The sequence below is a fragment of the Podarcis tiliguerta genome, assembly GCF_965153285.1.
Source record: "Podarcis tiliguerta genome assembly, chromosome: 3".
Taxonomy (NCBI): Eukaryota; Metazoa; Chordata; class Lepidosauria; order Squamata; family Lacertidae; genus Podarcis; species Podarcis tiliguerta.
This window is the reverse complement of record NC_139536.1, coordinates 35,534,697-35,547,155: the sequence shown is the minus strand read 5'-3', so window position 1 is coordinate 35,547,155 and position 12,459 is coordinate 35,534,697. Positions and strand designations below refer to the sequence as shown.

Here is a 12,459-nt window from a genome sequence, read left to right as displayed (position 1 = left end):
AAGAGGGTGGATTTTTTACTTATTTACCAGCCCTAAGTACCTAGTCCAGTTCTTCTTTCTCATAGAGATAGAGAGGTTTTTGGGACTCACTCAATTCCCTTGACTTTAAATTACAGAATCATAATTGTAGAGTTGGGAGGGACCACGAGGGTCATCTAGTTGAACGTCCTGCAATGCAGGAATTTTTGCCCAACATGGGGCTCAAACCCACAACCCTGAGATTAAGAATCTTGTGCTCTAATAATAATAATAATACCTTTATTGTCAATGTACAACCTGTGTACAATGAAATTAACTGAGCCTTCCTCCCTCTCCAACACTCAATCTCATTGCACTCTGTGTGCTTGTCGCACAACACACCAACCCCGAAAGTCAGTTGCACTATATTATTTTCCGTTCAGCAGCCTAACAGCCCACAGATAGAAACTGTTTTTTAGCCTGTTGGTACAACTGATTATACTTCTATATCTCCTGCCTGAGGGTAGAAGATTAAAAAGGTGCTGGCCGGGGTGTGAATCGTCCCTGAGAATTTTTCTCACTCTCCTAAGGTATTGATTCCTTGCAATGTCATCTAGCGGGCTCAGGGGACAGCCCATGATATCATGTGCTGTGTTCACCACCCTCTGTAAAGACTTTCTGTCCGTGGCTGTCAAGCCAACGCACCACACTGTGATACAATATGAGAAAACACTTTCTATTGTGGACTGGTAGAAGGAGGTCATAAATTGTTGTTTAACATTGTTCTTTCGCAAGACCCTGAGGAAATGGAGTCTCTGTTGGCACTGGCGGAGGAACAGGGGGTGGGGGGAGCATGATCCCGGTGGGGTTCCATCACGGCTGCCCCTTGCCAGCGCTGGGTACCCCCGCAGGTGGTGCGTCCAACCCCAGAACACGCGCCCCACCCCCAGGATTCGTGCCAGCCCCACCCCCGCCTGCTCTCCACCCCCGGTGCCGGAGCATGAAGCTCTGCCACTGTCTGTTGGGCCTGAGCTATTTGGTTGAGTTGTGGTTGTTGATGTGAAATGAAGTCCTTCAGAATATGATTGCACACACCCACACCCTGAAAGAGGTAGGGTACTTTTCACTAGTGAAATTGCAATGCAACCAGTTTGAAGACACCCCCTGCTCCCCTTTCTGTTTAGCCAGCCATTGAATCATGGAGTTGTTAGACAAGCAAGAGAGGGAAGTGTCAATGGCGATAACTAGGAAATGTAACAGTGGCATTGCAGAATCTGTCCACACAAATATCAAAGTGCTACGATTCATCCCAGAGTATTTCCTCCGTGTGCAGTACTGTTATCAGAAGCTTTATTTCCTCTGACCACAGGCATTTTATAGTGAAATATTATTTGTTAATGTTTAATATTTCAGATTTCATGCTGCAGTATTCAGAGTCCAATGAAAATGACATCTTAAAATTAGAATACTTAGATGTAATAGTTTTAGTCTGAAATCCTCAACATTTTGGAGAACAAACAAGGAAAGAAAAAGCTTCTAGCCAAAAAATCAGGGCCAATTCTGTGGTCAAATGCCAGTTGGCAAGAAAAGTGCAGAAGCAACTGGAGGCTGTGGCACCAGGACTTGCTGACTTGCCCACCAATCTCCACCCTCTCCTCAAAGTGATTCTCCCATAAAATTAGTTGTTGTCCAGGATTCTAGGCAAACTTGTGTAATGTTTTTAAGGTACTGATCCCAGGACTCAAGTTAAGCAATATATCACTTAGATCTACATACACAAAAAAAGATGTTTGGCACTTGCAGTTTAAGTTGCGATTTCAAAAGAAGACAAACTTGTGTTACAACAAGTTACTGTGGTTATGCATTCTTTAAAGTAAGCTACAATAACACAAAACTCTGCAAACTCCAGTAATAAATATTCCGGTCAGAATATACGAGACAGAGTGCACTTAGCCAGGTTAGGAACGTGCTGTTCCAGATGCTGTGTAAATATAAAACTAAATGACAACTCTTGTTCCAAAGAATTTACAGTCAAAAATACCAGAAGCAATAAATGATCTATAACCGGAAAACTGACAATATCTTTCTTTTCAGTATTTGGGTAGCAGAAGTAAGTTTTAAAAACCTTTTATTCATGTAGCCACTGTGTTGGAAACTATTCTGTCTGCCAGTTAAATCGCCCAGCAACCTACTGTACCAGCAAAAATCACCTACATGTCCAGAATCAACATGCTACAGCTGCATTCAATCGAGCCACAAAACAAGTTCAAGAGGACGGAAAATGTGATATGCTACACCACAGCTGAATGGCTGGGACAATGAACAAAGAATAATGGGCAATAGCTGTTCTTTGTGGGAGAAGGCAACGAAGAGTGACACATACTCTCCTACACTACATGCAAAATAAAAGCCACACTTTCCTTCATAATTTGTTCTATGTGTGAATTAGCATTAGGCATGGTAAACCAAGGCTGCTATCATAAAACCAAAAAGTGGGTTTTCATCCCTCATTGTCCTAGTTAGTGCTAATGCACATGTAAAACCTGATTGGCATTAAAGAAAGCCATGGAAGGGAGGGTAGAATTCACATGCAGAGAGGAGGATGGCGCACACACAAGCCCACAGCACACTCCCAGTCTCCTAACTGTATTTAGGAAACTGTGAACTTCTGCTGCATTCAGTCATAAAAGAGCCTTTCTTAATTTTGAGTTCTTTTCATTTTAATACAACATCTATTTAATATAATATAATATAATATAATATAATATAATATAATAATATCTCTAACATAGCTGAGAGAACAGGCTGACTAGCCAACAATACCTGTGTAATAAATTCAAGACTGGATCCTCATCCCCACAACTGGGTGTGCTGGTTATATTCCATGACCCTCCGACTTCCTGGTAATTCTATGGTCACCAGTCCTAATCAACATATGGGCATCTGACCATATGAGACAGACAATTTTGCCATTAGAATCTCACAGTATAGTCTTGTCTGAGCATTCTCCAAGGTCCAGAAACTTACTAGCTAGTTAGTGCACATGGCTTCTGCTGTTGTGCAATTTGTTCTTGTAAGTGGTATCCCTTGATGGAATGCTGGAGCTCTCTAGGGGAATTTTTTACATATTTAAAGTAAGTCAAATAAAGAACCATTAAATGGTTAAATTTCTTCCATCATTGCATGACTTAAGCGTCATGAGATCAGTTGTTCTATATTCATAATGAGTTCAAAGTGCTAGAAACCAACACTGCAAATCATCATCTTTGTTCTGATTTGCACACAAGGACTTTTAAGTTGAATTTAAATCAGTCCTACTTTGGATGTCATGGGAAACTGATTCACCAAACCAGGTAATCTATCTCAAGACAAGAGTGCAGGAGGAGAACAGAAGGGAAAGAGGAAATTCTCAAACTGGTAGCTTGTTCCTGCTCCATTAAACCATTGTTTGTTGGAGCAGCAATGTTACCTATGAACCAGGCCAGAAAACAATATTATATGTTAGGGGAAATGTTTAGGACAATGGTGGACAATGGGTAGGTTATCGGACATGTTTACTTCCTGAGGCAATTTAATCTGGCCCCTAACAAAGCTATTAAACGTTACTCAAGGAAACAAAATTGTCCACAGTTTCACTTATAAAAGAAAAAAAATGTTTTAAAGTTGTAAATAAATATTCAGGATCCTGGCAAGTCATGAGAAGTTCAGTTAATATGAGTAAATACAGTTCTGACCCTCTGACACTATTTGGGGAATACAGGGATGTCAGAGAATACAGAAACTGCTTAATACTTGTTTAAAATGTCTACTCTAACAAAAGACTAGGGAACCAAGAAATGTATCAGTCACATCACTGAAACAAGAAAAACAATGCAGTGACTTAATATTACCCAATCTGGTGCCTTTCAGATGTTTTGAGCTATAACTTCCATCAGACCCAAGCTGAAAGGAGTTGTAGCCTAAAATATCAGGAGGACAACTAGTTGGGACAGGCTGCCTTAAGTAAAATAGCATTTCAAATGAAACTAAAGAAGTCCATGTAATCCGGAGCTTTCCAAACTATGTGTCGCGACACATTAGTGTGTCGGCTGCAGTGTGTAGGTGTGTCACGCAAACGCTCCCTATGCTCCTCCCAGGGCTGAAAAGGGGTTAGTTTAACCTCTGGTTTGCTAGTAAAACTGAATCACTATGTCATGAAATGATGCATGTCTAAAAAGTGTATCACCAACATGAAAAGTCTGGAAAGCTCTGGTGTAATCAAAGCAAATCAGAAGATTAAAAATTCAACCTCACAATGGGGCTTGTTGTCAAGTAACCATGAATGGAAGTGCAGTCTGAAACAGTTAAACAAATGGAATACTGCAACAAGGGGGGAAGTTCAAAGAAAGACAAAAATAGGAAAAAAATGATTCAACTCTTCATCCTGCCAACAAGACACTGAAAACCTCTAATTAGCACCATGCATGTCCTCTCCTTTTATCATATTTTGACATTGTTCTGGATTTATTCTGTTGTAATACTGAATTTAGCCTCCCCATGATCATATGACAAACAGCCTTGGAATGCTACTGAAGAACTTCATTGATATTTCTGTTGTGTTACTTTCCTAGAAACGCATCAGTAAAGCTGTTCTCTGACTTACTGGTATACTTTTATCTTCACAAACATGTTGGTCTGAGCCTCTAGAAAATGGATCTGACAAGCTGGCATACCAACCTTGTATGCATATGTTTTTTAAAGATAATAAAACCAATGTTCATTATGAAGAAGCACACAATAGCAAAATAGCAACAATTAATCTAATTGTAACAACCTGTAAGGAAATTTTGGCATACTCAGTTACAGAACGAACAGCAACTGAAACACCACGCAGTGAAGAACACCGTAGAATATGAACACATCTGTAAATATATACTTCAAAAATAACATTGTGCATAACAGAATGTTTTTTTAACTGTGTTTAGAAAGCCCAGTTCAAATAATGAGCTATGTTGCAATAAAACTGCAATTACCAGCAAGTGATAACATCCTGCACTTTTATAAACCAAAACAGAACAAGTGTTACTCAACTATGGAAACAAACAGTTTAACAATGGGCTAAATTACAACATAGTTTAAAAAGAACACAAACATTGCAAGAAAATGTTTTTCTGTCTGTTGACTGACAGTTTTAGTTCACATATTTGTTATTTCTCCAAAAAGTATTTGAAGCCATATTTGGGGGGAAAACAGATGATACATGATCCTTCAATTCCAAAATAAGAACACAGATTTTAAAAAAACTAAGCAAAAACATGTCAAGGAGTGTCAGTTAAAAATTAAGGTGGGTTCAGCTTTTAATTATTACATGAGACTTTACCCATTCATAGGGCTCATTGGCATACAATGCTAAACTATGGTTTAACACCATAAAGAGAAGGCACATAGTGCTGGTGCTCTGCCACCTCTCCTTCTCCCTCGTGGTCGGTAATTCAACCAAGTTTACATTCCATTTCAAAGGATCTTCGCTTAGCGTTATATGCAACCAGGACTCATAGCTTACAACAAGCAACGGGCATTTGCTACACAAGCCACCTTCAAAACATGGATAAACCATGATGAAACACAGTCCCATGGTCATTGCAGGAAGTGATGGACTGGGAGGAAGGCAGCCTCACACTGGTGCAAGTTCTCCTACACCTACTTAGTATGGGAGCAGCCTCTTTGTTTCCTCTCACACAAATTAAAATGTAACTTCTAATAATGGTGATAGCAACCCACTTGCTCAAGTTAAGAGGACTGAAGGATTGTGCAGCTGGACACTTTAATCAAAATGCCCATTTACAACTATTAGCTCCCTAGGCTGTCCTTGATGGATTTAAGATCTAACTACTTATGAGCCTATTCGTAATTGTTAAAGCAATTATTCCAATTCTTCTAAAAAGTAACCAAATTTTATGTTGATTATTTTGCCCATTATGAATTTAAGTAAGAAAATCTAGCTTAGGAATAGCAGCCAAGCAGTGAAAGAAGTTAGTTTTTAACACCTACCTTGGAAATGTGGACTCCAGCGGAACCTGGCATAATACCATATGCCAGTAAACATGAGGTTAGGGAGGAGTAAAATTCAGATATATGTCACTTGACTAAGGCCACATAATTAGACCTAGTCCACACAGAAAGCAAACAAGGTGACAGAATTCTGAGATAATAAAATGGAGTGTTTCACTTCCAGGTATAGGTGACAATGTACCATTTTGGATGCCTCTCCAAATAAATAATAAATGCATTACTTTGCACTGACGCCCCTTGAAGAACCACATTGGCCTATTGTTTTCAAATTATTTTTGGGAACAGCTAAAAACCATCCACAGAAGGCATAACCCCTAGGTGGTTATTAGATGATGATTTAATTAATTAAAGAAATTACTAACACCCCAGAGGACAGGATCACACTTCAAAACGACCTTGACAGATTAGAGAACTGGGCAAAAACAAACAAGATGAATTTTAACAGGGAGAAATGTAAAGTATTGCACTTGGGCAAAAAAAATGAGAGGCACAAATACAAGATGGGTGACACCTGGCTTGAGAGCAGTACATGTGAAAAGGATCTAGGAGTCTTGGTTGACCACAAACTTGACATGAGCCAACAGTGTGACGCGGCAGCTAAAAAAGCCAATGCAATTCTGGGCTGCATCAATAGGAGTATAGCATCTAGATCAAGGGAAGTAATAGTGCCACTGTATTCTGCTCTGGTCAGACCTCACCTGGAGTACTGTGTCCAGTTCTGGGCACCACAGTTCAAGAAGGACACTGACAAACTGGAACGTGTCCAGAGGAGGGCAACCAAAATGGACAAAGGCCTGGAAACGATGCCTTATGAGGAACGGCTAAGGGAGCTGGGCATGTTTAGCCTGGAGAAGAGGAGGTTAAGGGGTGATATGATAGCCATGTTCAAATATATAAAAGGATGTCACATAGAGGAGGGAGAAAGGTTGTTTTCTGCTGCTCCAGAGAAGCGGACACGGAGCAATGGATCCAAACTACAAGAAAGAAGATTCCACCTAAACATTAGGAAGAACTTCCTGACAGTAAGAGCTGTTCGACAGTGGAATTTGCTGCCAAGGAGTGTGGTGGAGTCTCCTTCTTTGGAGGTCTTTAAGCAGAGGCTTGACAACCATATGTCAGGAGTGCTCTGATGGTGTTTCCTGCTTGGCAGGGGGTTGGACTTGATGGCCCTTGTGGTCTCTTCCAACTCTATGATTCTATGATTCTATACACATTTTTAAAAAATAAGCGAACTTACCATTCTGCAACTGGCTTGGCAATGGCTTCAAAAATTTCATCTTGTTTTGATTCCTGATCAAAAACTTTCTGAAATCTGCAAATTATGTACAATTGGTCATGCAAATCTTAAAACACTACTTCTTTTTTTATTTAAAAAAAATATGTTTGTAACTAAGTCAATGTTTACATCACTGAACTTACATAACCCAGTACAATGTTTTCCCTGTAGTCTTTACTACACTATGCTGTTGTGCTATTGTATCCACAAAAGACTGTAAACACTGCTGCTTTGACAATCACTCTACAATAAAATCCTCTGATAAAATTATACTGCTTAGAAAAAAGCAAACTGTATTTTACTACTGTCAAGGGGATCAGTGCTTCCAAATGGCCTCACACAGGACTTGTATAATTAACCCTAGAATCAAACAGATCATATAAACAGTACAAATTATTTTCAGTTTTCTTCTACATAAGAAGAAAGGGAAGTCATTAAGGAAGTTATTTTAGTCGAAGATCCAATCCTTCAAAGGAATTGTGCCCAATTTGCAACACTTAATACAAAACTTTTATAATCTTAATGTAGCATCATATTTACAGCAGGTTTTTTAAAAATGTGACAGCAGCAGCCTCTGCATAAGAATAGAATAACCCTGCTCTGTGGAACATTTCTGTCAAATATGTATTCCACCTATTTCTTTAATAGAAACTATTCTGAACTACTCCATTTTTTCCTGCTACAAATGTTTTAGAAGCCTTGAGGTTTCTGGTTCTCATGTCCATTCACTTCAGTGTAAAGCAGAGAGAAGTTAATGTTACGTAATGACTTTGAAATCTAAAACACAACAAAGCTACTACTTCATCACTAAGCCTTAATACTTAATTTCAAAATAGTTAGCAAAATAGTTCTAGGCTGTTTTAGATAGCTTTCAGCATAATTATAGCATCCTTCAACAATATCAATAACCACCATTCATTCCCAAGCAAGGAAATTGAAACAGGCAGAAATGGTACTTTACAATAAATCTCAAACTCATTTACCCAGAAATAATTTCAACTGAATTCAATGTGATTTAGGTTTAGTGGGCCTAATCAGGCCCATGGGATGGAGGTTCCTCACCACTACCCTAGAACAGCAGTCCTTTTAATTCCATGGACATTTATTTGGGTGTAATCCCATTATTTCCAAATGAAGATACATGCAATCAGGCAGTAAAGGTATCACTTCTAAGTCTTTTCTCTCCCTACAATACACAACAGAGTTGCCTTTAGGATCACATGGTATAATACCACTAATACAAAACAACAAGCAAGGATAACCTATGAAATTGCGACCCTTTAACATTCTCTGTGAACACCCACCCCTCCCTGCCTTTTAGCACAGGGTTCAGTGGGTAGGGGAAAGGTTTGCAAACTATAAAACAACTATAAAACAACATGATGGAACATTATCAGATGGCATTTTTGTGTTTTGCCATTCACAATGTTCAAACATACAATATTCCTAAAATTAACTATGTACCAAGGAGACAAATTAACTTACTTAAATTTGTAGCTTTCTCGTTTGTTATTGACAAATCCATCTGCCAAATCACGTGGCACAATAATCTCCAAACTGAATGCTGATGCCTCATCTTGTTCAACTGAATATATCTACAAAATAAATATGGAGTCTTTTAATATGTTATTTGCATTGGTGAAATTCCAATTTATTTATTTATTTCAGAATACAGCATAAATTACCCTTAGACCTAAAACTGTAGACTCTATGGACAACTTCCAATAGGCTTTTTAAAAAAGGGAATATATCTAATAGTAATGCCAATAATGAAACCAGTAATATCAAGAAGGGTTTATATTCACATCAGTTAGCAAATTATACACAAATAGGGAAAATATATTTGTATGGAAAACATTTAAACCTTACACATGCAATGTATAGAGGAATATGACAGGATAATAAGCCGGATCTTCACCACCTATTAAATACAGAACTCTGTGTGTCATATCAAATGTAAGTCCCAGTGCTATTTTTCTAGAAAAAGAGTTGTCAGAACTCATCATGAACACCTCCCTTGTTCTCTTAGAATGGCAATGGTGCCCACCTGAGAGGTGCTGAAACAGCTCTGGTGAGCTCCAGCTGAAAAAAGACCTGGTAAGCCCTACTCCAACTCCCAAACAAGTCTTGCAGATAGATTACCAGGAACTGTGATTGCCATAGTGAGCCAATTGGGGTGGGGGCTTCATGGTGCAGATAGATACCATAGGTTGTTATTTCTTCTGGCAAGTTCTTTGCATTTTTTTTTAAACTGCATAATAGCAGGTAAACCATTTCCTATTAATCATAGTTGGCAGGAGGAATCGAGGAAAGAGTTTCAGTTGCAGAGTTGTCTGCCATTCAACAGTTAAAGGTAAAGGTACCCCTGCCCGTACGGGCCAGTCTTGACAGACTCTAGGGTTGTGCGCCCATCTCACTCAAAGAGGCCAAGGGCCAGCGCTGTCCGAAGACACTTCCGGGTCACGTGGCCAGTGTGACATTGCTGCTCTGGCGAGCCAGAGCCGCACACGGAAACGCCGTTTACCTTCCCGCTAGTAAGCGGTCCCTATTTATCTACTTGCACCCAGGGGTGCTTTCGAACTGCTAGGTTGGCAGGCGCTGGGACCGAACAGCGGGAGCTCACCCCGCCGCGGGGATTCGAACCGCCGACCTTTCGATCGGCAAGCCCTAGGCACTGAGGCTTTAACCCACAGCGCCACCCACGTCCCCATTCAACAGTTATAGATATGCAAATACATAATTTCACTGATTTGCCTTTAGTTCTATAGAACGTAATGTCATTTATTTACTGTTCTGTATTTACACTTGATATATGGGGGAATCATCATTAAGGGCTGTCCAACAGTGGAATGGACTCTGTCCGAAGGTGGTGGACTCTCCTACGTGGAAGGTTTTTAAGCTAAAGTTGACAAGCCATCTGTGATGTATGATCTGGTTGAGATTCCAGCATTGCAGGGGGTTGGACGAGATGGCCCTCGGGATCCCTTCCAACTTTACAATTCTAGGATTCTATCATCATTATAACTTTGCCAAAGCCAAAGCATTCAGTGTCACAATCAAAACCCCAACTCCCAGGTATCCAACAACCCATTCTAATAGTGATAGTATATATTGGTATGCATCAATTTATATTCTGTTTACGGCCAAAACAAGCTATGACGAATATGGGTTAAATTCCCATGAAAACTTACAACCATAGGAGCCAAATCCTAGAGGCCAAAAGGGGGTCTTTGGCCAACCCTCAACAAATGTTTGATTGGGCCAGCCCCCCCCCCCAAAAAAAGATGATGGGCGTTGCTGTTCAGTTTGCGTGCACCACATCATGCGGTCAATTATGTGGAGCGGGGCTCACCTGCCCACCCCCTCCCCCAAAAATATTTTATTGTTGGCACCCCTGTTTACAACTTCTACTTATGTAGGATACAGAAAAAGAAAGGGGGGAAAACCCAGCTGGAAATGAGTTCCTTGATGAGTGATTCAACAGACCAGAACTTTATGGTGATTCTACTAATCACGTGAACAGAAAGATCGTCTGGATTCGCTCTCGATGCGCCTGCGACTGTCTAAGGCGGCGCATTCGCTTCTCAGGCATCAGCCACACCAAGCCACAACTTCCTCAGCGGGCCGCCCTCCTCGCCTTCCTCTTCCAGCTCGTCTCCACAGCAGGGCCCCCTCCATCCCTTCCCTGCCAACGGGCGCCCCTCACACGCAGCGGCAGCAGCAGCCGGCACTCCCCCCCCACGTGACGTCCTGAATATTTATTTATTTATTCGTTCGTTCCGTCCCTCGGACGCAGCTGGTTCTTCCCCGCGCCACCTACCCCCGGCGGCTGCCTCCTGCCGAGGGGCTTGACCCGGGCATAGATCTGGATCGTTTGCTTCACCATCTCCGCAAATCAAAGCTTTGTCGGGGCGAGAGAGCGGCGAGGGGGCGCTAGGCCCTCCATAGCAACGGTAACCGGGCAACGCTACCCAGCGTGCCTTGCGCCGCAAGCGACGCGAGGTGGGGGGGGGGGAGAAGCCTCACACCGCACCGCGCATGCGGAAAATGAGAGCGCGTTGTTCGCTCTGTCCCAGCCTTACTGTTATTGCCTTAAGTTGCATTATACTGTATATGTATTATTTGTTGACTGACACTGAAAGACCCTCATGTGCGCGGCTTCAAACCCCGGGAAAACACAATGGGTTGCCTCCAACGTTAGAACAGACTTAAGTGCAATGACTTGGCAGGGCTGACTTAGGTCCATTGTTTTTAATGGGTCTGTTCTGGTTAAAATGTTTCTGGAAATACAACAGCCCAGTAATAGCGGCATCTGTCACACGCGCACACTGCCTCCTTTGTGCTTCGTCACTCTCGGGTGGGGATTTGCCCTTCCTGACAAACAGGCAAAGTTTCCCAGGCGCCTGCTCCTTTCTGAAATTAAATCACAGCCGCCATGACGCAGCGTGCACGGAGCATGTGAGTTATGAACGTGCGCTTGTGATGCAAACATTGTGCTTTAATAAATAAATAACTATTCTGCCTGCTACACCGGTGTCGGTGCCAGACTATATTGCGCCCTAGGATACTACAACCCCACCTCCACAAAATTGCTAACTTCAGTTTTCAAAAACAGGTGTCTTGTAGCAAAACTGAAAAGCACAAAAACTTGAAGCTGCTAACTTTATTTTAAATGGCAGGAATAAGTAACACAACAACATTTGGCTGCCTTTCTCAAATCCAAAAGAAAATGTTTTAGCACACAAATCATTTTGAATAAACTTGTGAATTGAGTCTCTTAAACGTTTCGATTTCAGGCACATCAAAATATCACCTTAGGTGCCTTTTCCTTTGCCCACTTTGTCACCGATTCCTTTAGTTTAAGTCAAGTGCTGATGCTCGGAAATCTTCAAAGTTATATACTTGCCAAGCCAGCTATTCCCTTTTGCAACATTGTTGAGCATAGGTACATTTTATAAGTCTGAGCTTTGAGAAACTGCATTCAAAATATAAAATAAAAGTAAAATATTATCAGAAATTTATAAGATGTAACAAAAACTACTCTGTATCAAACCATGTCCCTCAAACGTCAGTACTCTGATGTCTAACCCAATGATAGCACTGGCCCTGACCCCACCCACTTCCCAGGTGATATATTGAAAAGATAGGAGAGATCATAAATAGAGAAAATTAGT

At 41.0% G+C, this 12,459-nt stretch overlaps 1 protein-coding gene across 3 annotated transcripts in view; it reads right to left on the bottom strand.

Moving 5' to 3' along the window:
* KIF6 (kinesin family member 6) overlaps positions 1-11,279 on the bottom strand; it is a 149,733-nt gene extending 138,454 nt beyond the window's left edge. For all 3 annotated transcript variants that reach the window (XM_083434456.1, XM_083434457.1, XM_083434458.1), the window contains exons 1-3: positions 11,106-11,279; positions 8,771-8,880; positions 7,247-7,321 (exon numbers count right to left, since the gene is read on the bottom strand). In XM_083434456.1, the coding sequence (XP_083290582.1) occupies positions 7,247-7,321; positions 8,771-8,880; positions 11,106-11,171 (251 nt within the window). In that variant the 5' untranslated portion in view covers positions 11,172-11,279. The remainder of the gene's footprint in view (positions 1-7,246; positions 7,322-8,770; positions 8,881-11,105) is intronic.
* Positions 11,280-12,459: the final 1,180 nt, after the last annotated feature.